Here is a 14,535-nt window from a genome sequence, read left to right on the forward strand (position 1 = left end):
CAACATTATGCACTCTTCTAAAGTTATGATATAAAAAAAAAAAATATGATTGATACTAACGTTGTTGTTAGGATTAAAACAACAATAGCATCTAAGAAGGATGGATTAAGTGTTGCATTAATTATATCAAAATAATGCAAATAAACACACTAAACACATATAACACAATAACCAACAATATAATTAAAGTACTTAAAGTAAAGTAAATAGATAAAGAAAGAGAGATTGCAAACTTAATTTCTAAGGTGGTTCGGTAAGCCTACATCCACGCCTCAAGTACTAATTGTATTTGAGTATTGTACTCTTTTACTAATATAAGTGAAAAACATAATGTCCTTGATGAATCCACACTAAAAAATTACACCACTTGAAGATTTTTTTTTTTTAAGATTTGTTTTCTTGGTAACAATACATCACCAATGCTAGGAATTTATCTAAACTCACAAGTGTTTACAATTATAATTCATTTACAACAAGATTCACTCTCTTAGAGAGCAGATTGTATAATTGAAAACTATAATTTCACTTTACATGTATTATTTCACTGGTAATTATTATCCAGATATGCAACCTTTTTTTCCGATCTTCTGTTTTTTTTTTTTTTTTTTTTTTTTTCCTATCAACGCAACAACAAAGGAAAATACCATGCAACATAAAATTTATTTCCCAGTAGAATCAAGACAATAAGTACACAAATAACAGAAGATATATACACTTTACTTTTTCTATTAAAATTAAACTGTTTTTTAAATCTATTTCAACATATAATCAATTATTGTTCCTTTTTACTATAATGATCAAGTTTCCACATAATATAAAACATGTATATAAATCAATAATCAAAATAAAAATTAAATTGAGACAATGATTAATTTTCTATAAAAATTTGGATAAAAAAAATATAATAGAAAGAGTTTACAAAAACAAAAACAATGTCTCAGTTAGAATAAATTTTTCATTGATGAGTAGGCCCGCCACAGACCAAGAGGACAGCTTCAATGAAGCCATCCCAGCCGATGCAGGTGATTACCCGTCGGCTGACATCTCCTCGCGCGCCTAGCACCCCGCCTCAATCTGAACATGCACCAGACAAAGTCGATGGAAAGACACCAGGGAGCCTCAGCAGCCGAGAAGAAAGCGCGGGAACACCCACCGCGGGAGAAGAAAGGCGAAAAACAGAGAGGGAGCGCGGTGAAGACTGTGAAGCCACAGGATTCACACACAGTGCACCGTGTTTTCATGAACACTCTTATATATATATATATATATATATATATATATATAATCCTTTTAGTTTTAGTTTTAGTTTGTTAGTTATGAACAGTGAAGCAGCACCAGAATACAATTCTTTTAGTTTGTTAGCGAATCTGGAAAGAATAAAATATTGCTACCTGCATATCACTAATTTGAGTTTTAAAATTTTTTAGATATTTATATAAATATTTATACGATTGTGAATTCTAGGATTTGAAAAATTATTAGTTACCTGTATATGTAAGTTAACTATAATATTCATATTAAAAAAAAAAAAGTCATCTGTCAAGCTCTGTTCACTTTGGTCCGACATTCTTCACCTCTCTCCACCTGAGCTCTCTTTCCTTCTCCGCTCTAGGAAACCGCCGCCATCTCAACCAATAAGGCTTCAAATCTCCACCAGGTGCTTCCTTTTCTATCATGTTTTTTATTTTTAAAATTTACGTCTGCGTTTTCATTTATTTAACTGAAATTCTTATCCAGAGAGATAAATTCGATTTTAATAAGTAAATTAAAAAGATATATAATCGGATCGATGAAATCGCTGCTCGTGAACGCAACTCGAAGAAAGGCGCAATCAGCCGATTCTACTGTGGGTGGAGCATTTAGTATGGTCAGGGTTATTGCGTTGTCTGTTCAAAGAAAGATGTGCCTGTAAATTTGTTAAGTTGATTCTTATCAGTCTGCTCTTTAGAGTTGATGATAACTTGAAATATTCATTGTTAATGCTCGTTGTTTTCTTTGTCTTTTTCCTAGACTAAAACATCCTAGACAATCTCTTCGGAATGGATTAGTGTTTCTGGCCTCTTCATCTTCTATTTGTGCTGTGGTATTTAGTCTGCTGATATTCATTGGGGATTGAAAGGCCTCGTTTTATGACTTTGTTTTGCCTTCTTCTTATATCTTTATTCTTTTGGGGATGTGGTATTTTCCTCTTTCTATTTACACTATTTGCTCCCTACAATATTTATTCTTTCAGAGAAGTAAATATATGCATAAATAACAAGAACAGGAGGGGAAGGGGAGTGGGGTTTGACAGTAAGTATTTGCTTAGAAGGGAATGCTTCTTTGGTTTAGAAGCACCATGAAGATTCTTTGCTTTGAATGGCCGAATGCCCAGGATCCTAGCACCTTGACCTGAATGGTTTTGTATATTTGTTATGCATCCATATTTGGCTGAATTCTTTAATAAAGTACATGATATTAGACGGAAGTTCTTTTTAAATCTATTCAAGTCTGAATAAACTGATATTCCATTTTTCATGTTCTTGATGTGCTTTTGCTCTTCTTGCCGTTCCTGACTTTCTTTTTAGGGTCTTTTCTAACATGCAATATGATTTTTTTTTCCTTTTGGTTGGCCCACTGTCCCAGGCGGAGAACCTGTCATGGACACGGGTGATTGGAGAATTCAATTGCGGCCTGACTCACGGAAAAGAATAGTCGACAAAATGTATATGCAAGTGCTGCAAAATAGAAAATTTTTTATTTATATGAAAGAAAAGGAGAATGACAAAGGGTTAATTAAAATCAGCAGGATTGCCATGAGGCAAGATCAAGTATCACACCCCTCTTTTTTTTTGTTTCATCTTTTCATGTGTTTCTCACGAGAAGCAAACTTGAGGGAACATAAAGTGCTGGGAAGTAATTTTTGTTGGAATTTCTTGTGTAATCTCTTCTTTTGATGATGACCTCTTGGATGGCTGCAAGAAGCTTGTTCCGATTTTAATTTCAAGGTTAATCTATTGCTATGAGCATACATGTTTCAATTTAAAACTCGAGTTGCAACTGAACTTAAATGAATGGTGTTGGATTTGGACCTTCTATGCTTCTACAGGGTTGAAATGATAGTGATCTTAAAGTTGAAAAGCAGCAGACAAAAATCAATTAGCCACAATGGTGCATGGTTTCCTAGTTTCTCAGCATAAAGTTGAATGTTTTTGTTGACCTCTCTACATCCAAAATCATATAGACAGCTACTGTTGGCACTTGCATTGGTCAATGAATACTGTAGACTTATATATTGCAGTGTGAGACAAGGTTAACTCGTTGCATTTTCATATTGAAAGGATTTCTCTTCTTTTCTTTGTCAATTACACGGCACATGCGTAGAAGTTACTCAGAGCAAAATGCTATTGTAATGTTTTTCACAACTCCCCTGCTTTGCAACTAAGTCACTAATATATGAAGCTCGTAGCTAGAATTTTTAGACAGAAGGGTGGCCAAGTAAACTCCTATAATCTGTACCTCGGGAATAATACAGGGAAAAGGATGTCTATGTATTTTGATGTCTTATAATACTTGACCAACTCTTGCTTATGCTCATAATTTGTTTTTTACTTTTTTGCTAAAGATTCCACACATTTCTGAATATTGGTGTGGTTTATGAATTCAGGGTTCTTGCTCGCTGCTGCTAAACTTCACTATTCTTGACCCCCTGGTCAATTAAAAATGAAACGTAATGATTTGCATGTGCAGAATGGAGACAATAAAGAGGCATCTTTTGTTTTTCTGGTCAGGAGGGATTACAAGAACTCAAGAAATTTGCCATACGTTTTTGGAGGATAAGATTTATACTACCCCACCAATCAGGTATATGCCTAATGCAAGGTTCAAATAATTATGATATCTCTTGACATGAATATATACGTGCATTTATGCATGTACAAATGTGGGTGTAGTGTGCGTACACCTCCTCACCGTTCACTCTGTATGCAAGGCTGATTCGGAGTTCGCATCTTTTTTGTTAATTCTCTTTGACAAGTGTTTTATTTAGAGTGACCAAGCTCAAGTACAAAGGGCAGTGTGCAAAAAAGAAAAATAGCAAATCAGTACATAAATAATTAAATAAAAAGAGAGGAAACAGAAGTTTATCCTCACAAAAGATGAAATGATAGAGCATATATCCATTTTCCTCCTCTTGTGAATGGATTGCTCTGAGATCTAATGTTTTGTTATTAATATCTGATTTCAGTATGATTATCTATGTAAAATATCTCTGGAGATGCTTTCAATGGAGATCAGGTCTCAAAATGCCATGCCCACTGCCCCATGGATCCAGCAGGTTATAAATGCAGCGGAGCATTGAATTTCTAAACATCTTACTTTTTGTTTTTCTTCTCGGCATTGTTATCAAAACTCTTTTTAAATTCTAACATTTTGTTGTCTGCATTGAAATTTTTGTAGCATCCCTAGATTCTACATGCAAAAGGCGCTGATTGGCAAGAGGAGATCTATCAGAAGGTAATTTCTTTGATTTACTGTTCATTTAGATGGAGTTCATGTATGCCATAAGTCCTTGCAAGTTTTTCAATGGAAAAAAGGTCTCAAGAAAATAAGTGGGGATTTATTCCATTGAATCATGACCATATCAGTATTGTTGAATTTTATAGAAAATGAGGTTGAAATTTTTGAATGTCTCAAGTCACAGCGGCATGTTTGACAAGGACAATTTTTTTTTTTTGTGCTTAGGAGACCAATATTTGCTGAGCAATTCTATAATGAAAAGTTGGTGACTGATGTTTTTAAAAACTGGAGTTGAGGAATGGCTGAGTGCATGGAGATCATGTTAAAAGTGAAGCTGTAGAGAAGGCAATCACTCAAATTATGATGGTGAAGAAGCAGAGAGGAAATGAGTAGCAGAGCAAAGAAACGGCCAGGAAAGGCTGTTGAAGAAGGTGGATCTTCTTGCTCCGAATTTCAATGCTTTGATTGAAATAACTGAGGTGGGGTCGCCCTTGAAACAAAGGGCCTAGAATATTTTGTTTATACTTTAGTAGTGGTTTTGGCAAATTTAATTTTCAGACAAGTCTTGAGAGTTGAAAGAGTAATCACACTCGAGTAAAATGAACCAATCCAAATCAGTTTCCTTCCTAATGATTCAGGAATGAGAAGTCCAGCTTATATATTTAGCCCAAATAACTAATCAAATAGAAAGGCTGAGCTTAGAGACAGTACACTACAAATTACCAATAGCTAGACAAACAATCATCACAAACAAGGAACGACCATCTCCCCCAGTAACAAATTCACCTTCTGAAGTTGGAGAACTTGCGAAAACTAGCCACCACAAAATAGTAGCAAGTATCTATGCAGTCTTCGATGAAGTACAACCACCTGCATCGCCAATATGGATTGATGTAGAGAACTGCTGCAATCGTCATCACCACAACTGTGTAACATACACCAAAACTGATGTAGAAAAACTCCATGTCTATGAAACCATCATCTCCTTGTTCATCATCAGGCACTTGTTGTGATGGCACTGATTCCTCGCTACAATTGTTTCGCAATGGAGGTCCACACAAGAAAGGATTTCCTTCGTAACAGCTTTCATCGAAGGTCCCAAACTGAAATTTTCTCTCGGGTGTCTTGCCTGACAAGTTATTGTGCGCCACACTAAAAACTTCAAGTGTGGTAATTTCAGTAAGTTGTGGAGGGATGGCACCATTCAAGTTGTTGTAAGAAAGATCCAAACTCTCAATATGCTTTAGGTTTGAGAATGTTGCAGGGATAGATCCAGTGAGATTGTTGTGTGATAAGTTTAATGACAGTATCTCACTTAAGTTTCCAAATTCTGGTGGGATTGCTCCTACAAAGCTGTTATTCGAGAGATCAATACCATACATATAGATAAGAACTGTCCCCTTGTAACCATAATACATATTTTTAGTTGTAAATTCTATCACTTCTTCAAAGTCAGGCATAGAAAACTTTTCCAAGCTATCAATACTATCCACTAGTGGTGGACCCATTGTTTCATAATATGCATCTGCTATGGACCTTAATACAAAAGAATTTCTGAGATCTACGAACGCTTTCTGGAAACTTTCCTTGAAAGTAAGATTGCCCAAACAGGAGGGTAGTGGACCTGAAAGCTGGTTTTGTGAAACATCCAAAATGCTTAATTCTTCTAACAAGCATAACTCAACAGGGAGCTCACCATCAAAGTGATTAGCCCTTAGAAGAAGAAAACTCAATGATGAACGATTGCCAATCCAATTTGGAATGGAGCCGGTGAAGCTGTTATCTCGAAGATCCATCGTAACCAGGAAAGAGCTGTTATAAAATCCATATGTTAATGGACCGTTCAATCTATTTTCGGATAGATGCACATGGATTAGAGACGATGGACTGAAACAAGATGGTATATATCCAGACAAGTTGTTCTTAGAAAGGTCCAAATATTCAAGCTTGTCAAGCTTGCAAAAGTCTCCTGGGATCGGACCCTTAAAATGGTTTTTGGACAAATCAAGTATTTCGAGGCTTGTAGAATTGCCGAACCATCTTGGAAGCATGCCTGAAAAATTGATTATTACTCAAATCCAATACACTACACTCTTTCCGCCCATGTAATGGAAAATCTGATATCTGACCCCAAAAGTTGTTCCCACTTAGATTAAGATACCATATTGTTGTTAGTTGTTCTAGTTTTTATTGTAGACAATTGATTGTTGGATAAATCTAAATTTAAAAAGGCTAATATTTTCCTAAACAAGAAGGAATACAACCTGTGAATCCATTCTTAGCCATCCTTAAATTCCTCAAGATTTGGAAAGATCAAACAAATATCTTTTGGAATTTGACCGTTCAAAGTTGTTGTTGGATATATCTAAATTGGCCATATTCGGATATGGGTGATCTTGCAACTGCAAAGTACCAACAAAGGAGTTGTCACTCAGATATAGTTGCTCCAATCGTGTATTGTTCTTAAGCAACCATGATGGAAACATTCCGGTGATGTTGTGGGAGAGATCAAGGACTCTTAAGCTGTATTGGTAATAGAGGAAGTCGGGAATTTCTACATGGAATGCTTCCGTTGTTTTTGACAAGCTTAGAAAGACTAGTTGGAACTTTGGAATCAAATGATCAAAGGCAGCAGGTTCTGTTACTAGTCTGTTGTTCTCATTGGAGAAGAACTTGAGGCTTGAGTGGTTCATAAAAGGCTTCATTGAAATGGGAACTTCAAAGAGGTTATTTGATAGTGAAAGGAATTCAAGGGATAGGATGTTGGTAAGAGGACTGGAGGCAATATTTCCAATAAAATGGTTTTCAGAAATATCTAATAGTTGTAGATATGACAAGTTACCCAAACAATCTGGGAGAGAACCTCCTAAATTATTTCTAGCGAGATCTAACTGCTTTAGATTCTTCAATTCACACCAACCTGTACAATTTATCTCGAAACAGTCAAAATAGTGTTGAAAGAATCTTCTATTCAACTAAAAAATTCCAAGTAGTCCAAAACACTTAGGATGGAGAGTTGTTAATTTACCTTGAGCGGGTAGGGTGCCATGAAGGTCACATTCAGCAATAGACAAAATTTTAAGAGCAGACAATGCTCCAATGTTCTGGAGAAAGTTTATTGGGAGAGAAGTATTATCTAGATGCAATTCTTCAAGGGTGCTAGAATTGAAGAAAGTCCCTGTTAAAAAGAAAGAAAGAAGAAGAGATATGATGAAAATAGTGGTGGTACAGAATAACCATTCCATTCAATATTATTAATTAAGACTTAAATTAGTATCCTTGAGAGAACTGATATTGAATAGGGAGATGATTTTTGGATAGAAACAACAAATTGCCAGAAAAATCTAAAGATTTCAAAAGGTATTGTAAATAACAGAACTTTACCATTGACAGTCATCGATCCTGTCCACTCATTATATGATAGCTTTAAAGACTTGAGAGAAGAAAGTCCACGCAGATGTGAGAAAATGTTGTTGTTGAATGTATTATAGCTCAGGTCAAGGTTCTTGAGTTTCCCCAGATGTGATGATATGATCTCAAAACCTGCAAGAGAGTTGTTTCTAAGAGTAAGTCATAATGAGCTCATGATATGCATGATATATAGAAACTAAAGATAATTAGAATTGATGAGATGTTGTTGTTCAATTGATATATGATTCTCAAATTATACATAAAAAGAAACAATTTTTAATCGTTCTAATTTTGATCTTATCGGAGAAAAAAAAACAATTTATGGATATAAAGTCGATAAAGATGGAAGCTAAGTTATGATATACTTACAAAACAAGATAAAGAAACTTATAATTAAGATCTCATCGGTAATTAAAACAAGAATAACAATCCTAGCAATAATTAAGTTTTTCTAATAAAGAAACTGGTAGTCTCTCGTTGGCTGTCTAGTGATTTGTATTGGATAGTTTTTTTTTGAATTGATGTTAAGATCCAAGTTTTAATAATTACAATTTTCTTAATTATAATATTTTAGGAGAGAGCTTCTTATTATGTTATTCAAAAACCGTTCAAACTCAAATGCATTAAAAAAAAAACTTAGAGTTGTGCTTGACTAGGTATCTCAAGACAGAAAAAACTATATAAAAATATATTTTATTTAAAAGATAAATATAAAATATATATTTATAGAGAATAAAATATATGCCTCTTGGACCTCATTCCAAGTGCCTCTTTTCTTGATATAAAGTCGTCCTCATTTTTGTTGATAAAGAAACAATATAATTAAGAGAATGTCATGTGAAGCATTTAGGTAGAGAACTGTGTATTATACCTGATCCTGTCAACTTATTGTACGATAGATCCAAAGACTTGAGGGATGAAAGCCCACTCAGAATTGATAAGATGCTGCTGTTCAATTGATTGAAACTCAGGTCAAGGTTCTCTAACTTTCCCAGCCTCATTGGTTGGAGTTGTAAACCTACAAGATATATAATTCTCAAATTATACATAAAAAAAATATACAGTGCATAAATTAAGGAAGAAGATAGTGCAAGGAGTTGTTTCTAAGAGTAAGTCATAATTATGCATAATATAGAACGATATGCATAATATATAGAAACTAAATATAATTAGAATTGATGAGATGTTGTTGTTCAATTGAATGTTTTCTTGATAAAGAGAATGTAACTTACTATTGATAGATCCTATCAACTTATTACGTGATAGATCCAAAGACTTGAGGGATGAAAGCCCACTCAGAATTGATAAGATGCTGCTGTTCAATTGATTGCCACTCAGGTCAAGGTTCTCTAACTTTCCCAGCCTCATCGGTTGGAGTTTGAAAACCTACAAGATATATAATTCTCAAAATTATACATAAATATTTAGTTGTAGAATTAAATATGTGGGTTTTATGTTGTTCTCTTTATTGATAAAACAGTCGAGAGTTTTTCTAATAAAGAAATCGGCGGTCTCTCATTGGCTGTCTAGAGATTTGTATTAGAGAGTTTTTTTGATAGTTTTTATTAAATAGATATAAAGTCCTCATTTTTGTTGATAAAGAAACAATATAATTAAGAGAATGTCATGTGAAGCATTTAGGTAGAAACTGTGTATTATACCTGATCCTGTCAACTCATCATTAGCCGATAGATCCAAAGACTTGAGGGATGAAAATCCAGTTAGAGATGGAAAAATGCTATCGTTGTATTGATTCCCGCTTAGATGAAGGTTCTCCAGCTTTTTCAACCTTGATGACAAGACTTTGAGACCTGCACATGATGTTCCTCAAGAGCATATTGGAAGGAAATAATTAAACGCATAGAAAAAAATGATATGAGGAGGAGAAAAGAAAAAGTTTCGAAGCTAAATAATTAAAAGGTTACAATAGAAGCTACCTGATCCTGTCAACCCACTGCGTGAAAGATCCAAAGACCTGAGAGTGGAAAGGTTACCATTGAAACATGACAAAATGCTTTTATCATTATTAAATCGGTTAAAACTTAGGTAAAGTTCCCTCAGTTTTGATGATAGGACTTCGAAGCCTGGAAAGAGAATCATCAAAGCAAGATAATTGACATTAAACACCAACCAACCTTCATTTATTTTATGATTATAATTAAGTGCAGAAACATTGAACCAACCTTCATTCTCCATGCAACCAACCAATCCATTATATCCCAAATCAAGACTTTGCAATTCTTTGAAAGGCTGAAACAAAGATGCGTTGAGAACCCAATCGCCCAAGCGGAAATCCCTTGCGTAACTAAGAAAGAGTTGGATCACTCGCCTTGTAGTGTTATCACACTCGATCCTAGGCCACTCACAGCAATTACTACTGTCCACCCAATCTGTCAAGGAAACGCCATCTGGGTCTATCAAAGATTGGATCTCCAAGAGACCAATCCTCTCTTCCTCCAAACACCCATAACAACGACCATACCATTCGCCAACCAGAGTCAATAATGCTAGCAACATCAAAGCCCCCATTCTTTTCATCATCATCTTAGAAAATTCTATGAACTACTACGTAGAATATTGTTGTTTGTTATGTGCCTTTGGGCAACCATAGAGGTCCTATTTATACTACACTTTGGCCATTTAATTTCCTTGACTTTATCTGCTTATCTTGTGTGCAGGTTCATGTTTGGAGATTTGAATATTATTATTTTTTTGGAATATTCTTGGATTTGATTTTTTTTTTTTGGAATATTCTTGGATTTGAATATTATTTTATTTTATTATTTAGCACTTAAAGGCCCTCAGGCTTATCGAAGGAAATTGCCTTCACACAGTTTGTAGTTCCACAAGAACCACTCCCAAACTGTAAACATCACTTTTGTCCGTCAATTGGCTTGTGTGCAAGTACTCAGGTTTAAGTATCCTAGAGTACCTCGCACCATTGTTGACAATTCAACATGATCCAACGGAATTAACCTAGAGGTGCCAAAGTCTGACACTTCGGCCTTTATGGTGTGTTTGTCGATAATATAGAGTTGAATATTATCTTGTGCAGTTCGGCCTTTATTTTATTGTTCAGTTCCGTCTTTAATCTATTTGTATTTAATTATATTTTGGTTACTAATTATTCAATTTATAAAATAAATTAATAAATAAATAAAAATATTGTAGACTTTCGTAAGATTGTTTATATGACTTTATAATTATACTTCTCTAGTAATAATTTAGGGTTTGATGTTTTGAGATTTGAATTTTTTTTTTTTGGAATATTTTAGGATTTGAATATTATTTTAATTTATTGTTTAGAACTTAGTCTATGTACATTAAATTATATTTTGGTTATTAATTATCCAATTTATATAAATAAAAATAAAATAAAAAAATTGTTGTAGTAAATTCAAAACAGTTTATTTGACTAGTGTTAATCAGAAATTGAATCATTTTAAGATTTTTTTAAGAAAAAATCAAAATCACGTAGTTAAAAAAAAGTAAAACTAGTTTTTAATTGAATTGGCTAGTTTACCCTACCAAACCCGCAACTCATGTTATAAAATTAGAATAATGTTATATAAAGCAAATAGCAACAAATTTTAAAGTATAAATCCCAATCAACTGATTCTTGAAAAATAAAGTTGAAAAAAATTCAATCTATAAAAAAAACACAATAAAACGACCCAAGATAACTCAAGTTAACCCATAAAAACATGTGATCTGGATAATGAGATTGAGATAACTTGATAGAAAATAAATAAAAAAATTACAAATTCTAATTCTTAATCAATTTAATGTTGAATGATAATAAAAAAAATATCAATTAAAAAATGAATCCAATTCAACCGGATTTAACCCTCTAAACTGGTTGAATAACTAAGATGTTATGTCAAAAAATGATTTTGGGAAATTTCTTTATATCAATAAACTGGCCTTTATTTTATTGTTCAGTTAGGCCTTTAGTCTATTTGTATTTAATTATATTTTGGTTGCTAATTATCCAATTTATAAAATAAATAAATAAATAAAAATATTGTAGACATTCGTTATGATTTTTTTCATGACTTTTATAATTATACTTCTCTAGTAATAATTTAGGGTTTCATGTTTTTGAGATTTAAATATTATTTTATTTTTTTTTGAATATTATTTTATTTTATTGTTTAGCACTTAGTATATTTGCATTTAATTATATTTTGGTTACTAATTATCCAATTTATATAAATAAAATAACATAAAAAAAATTGTTGCAGTAAAATTCAAAACAGCAGCAGTAAGTAATAATTACAAAACACGATACGGAAACCAAATTGAAAAGTGAGCAAGAATACAAAACTAGTTACATGTATCAAAAAAGAACTGGATCCAATTTCTCCTAAAGCTAGAAACACCTACAGCGCATTACTCAAAACTAGTCCCTTTTGTTCAGTCTATGTTTGGTGCCATCACCTAAAGCTAGAAACACAAACAGCGCATTACTCAAAATATATGTTGCAAATTGCAAACACGTGCGAACAATAAATTGTGGCCACAGGATTTGCTTCGACCCCAGAGGCCATTGAGGATATTCGTCAAGGAAAGGCTCACCCTCTTGATTTATTATTTAATTTTCTAGGTAAATTAATTACGACGGGATCACAAACAGAATCCAATCGCCCAAGCGGAAATCCCTTGCACCTCTAAGAGAGAGCTGGATCACTCGCCTTTTAGTGCATTTATGAGTTCGCGAGACCATTTCTATTTGCCCATTGGTCCTGGGACCATTGCCATCATGCATTTATGAGTCCGGGAAACCATTTATATCTGTACATTGATCCTTGAGACTGTTGCCATCATGCATTTTTCCATGAGATAGGTTCGTGGAAAAACTTTGGTTTAATTGGGAATACTGTTATTGATTGGAATCTTTTTAATTAAAATAAATTTGATTATTTGATTGGAAAAAATCCTTAAATGTTATTAATACATGAAATCAATTTATTTTCTTAAGAAAAAATATTGTAACCGTATAGGTAATTTATTTATTTATTTAGTGGTCCTTGGACTTTATTTATTTATCTTGCCCTCTTTGTTCGATTCTTCAGACGTTTTGAAACTGTATATTCCATATAAAAGATGCCCCGCGGGCAAGTCTGTGCAAGGGCATAAGGGGACGGAGGACTTGACAAAGGGCTGAGGGGTGGGTGAGATGTTATGTCAATAAATGATTTTGGAAAATTTCTTCATATTTGTTGAATAACTAAGATAAGATGGGAGTCTTGATCAAGGCAAGAACATAGGCCCTCCAAGACGATTGACCAGAAGGAGAGAAGGAAGGCTCTATATCCTTAGCACGTCAAACACTCCTTTGCACATTAGAGAAATTGTCGAGTTATTTGTTTAAATCTTGTGGTATATTGCTGTCATGCATTTTTTTTTTCTCAGGGTTGGACAGACAATCATCATCATGCATTTATGAGTCCATAAGACTGTTGTCATTTGCACTTTGGTCCTCTATAGCGTTGCTTTTCCCTGAGACCATTTCCATCATGCATTTATGAGTTCGTGAGACCATTTCCATCTACACATTGGTCCCTGAAACCGTTGCCATAATGCATTTTTCCTCGAGGAGAGGCCATGAGACTATTGCCATCTCATTTTTTCCACCATATATTCCATAAGACCATTGCTATCAAGCGTTTTTTCTACGAGATGGGTCCTTGAGACCATTACCCTGTAAGGTTGGGAATGAATAATATGCTTTAATTTCAATTTAGTTTACAATAAATAAATAAATAAAATGCTTAAACATAAAAAATAAATCTCAAGTGTTAGAGTATTGCAACCACCAATTAATTAATGGACACCGGACCATTAATTAATATATGACGCATCTTTCAATGGAAATGTAAATGCTTTACTAGAATATCATTTTATTTTTTTTGCATTTGTTTTCTGGTTATATTTAATTTGTCATCAATATTCCTAATGTAAATTGCTACATAATTTAAATCTTGAAGGATTGAAAGATGGAAAGATGGAAAACAGAAAAAAAAAAAAAAAAAAAAAAAAAAGAGACAAGGCAGTTCAAAAGAAGAAGAAAAAAGAATAATAGTGAAAGAAAGAGAAAATAAAAGGAATTTATTTCTTGAAATTAATGCATTAAACAATACAAAAATAATTTTTAAAAATTAAAATAGTAGTAAAAGTAAATTTAGTTTTTGATTGAAGTGTAAATTAGTGGTAAATGAACAAAAAAAAAACTTAATTGATTATCTAATGAGTTACTTCTCAAAAAAGCAGGGTGGCAACTAGGGGTGTGAAAATGAGTTACTTCTCTTAAAAGAATGTATACATTATTGATTATCTAATGGAAACTCCGCAGAGAAATTGTGGATAATAGCAATCATTTTCTTATCTCTTGTATCATATCTTCCACAAATCTTAAGTAATTGATGCTTGACTTGATGTGTGCCATTTTGATTTTTAAACACAACCATGCAGTGATTTCCTTATGCATTCTGGTGGTCCTCTAGAATCTTGGAGGACCACCACAAGACAATCTAAAAGAATGTTAAAAGTAATTTTAAGGGGTGTAGCTCAATTAGTCAAGTTCTAGGTTTGTATCCTAGAAGTTACCAGTTTAAGTCTCATAAA

The 14,535-nt window shown here is 33.4% G+C and overlaps 2 protein-coding genes across 2 annotated transcripts in view; one reads left to right on the forward strand and one right to left on the reverse strand.

Moving 5' to 3' along the window:
• The window catches only part of LOC140955413 (mediator of RNA polymerase II transcription subunit 15a-like), a 94,035-nt gene that overhangs the window by 36,607 nt on the left and 42,893 nt on the right, over nt 1-14,535 (forward strand). The gene's annotated exons all lie outside the window — the stretch shown is intronic.
• Nucleotides 6,795-9,281, reverse strand: LOC118045305 (cuscuta receptor 1-like). The gene is made up of 5 exons (XM_035053904.2): nt 9,141-9,281; nt 8,780-8,926; nt 7,882-8,040; nt 7,526-7,675; nt 6,795-7,417 (listed from the first exon to the last, which is right to left on the reverse strand). Exons 1-5 carry the CDS (start codon nt 9,274-9,276, stop codon nt 6,795-6,797), a joined length of 1,215 nt encoding a protein of 404 aa, XP_034909795.1. The 5' UTR covers nt 9,277-9,281.

Source organism: Populus alba, chromosome 3 (assembly GCF_005239225.2).
Source record: "Populus alba chromosome 3, ASM523922v2, whole genome shotgun sequence".
In the NCBI taxonomy this organism is placed as follows: Eukaryota; Viridiplantae; Streptophyta; class Magnoliopsida; order Malpighiales; family Salicaceae; genus Populus; species Populus alba.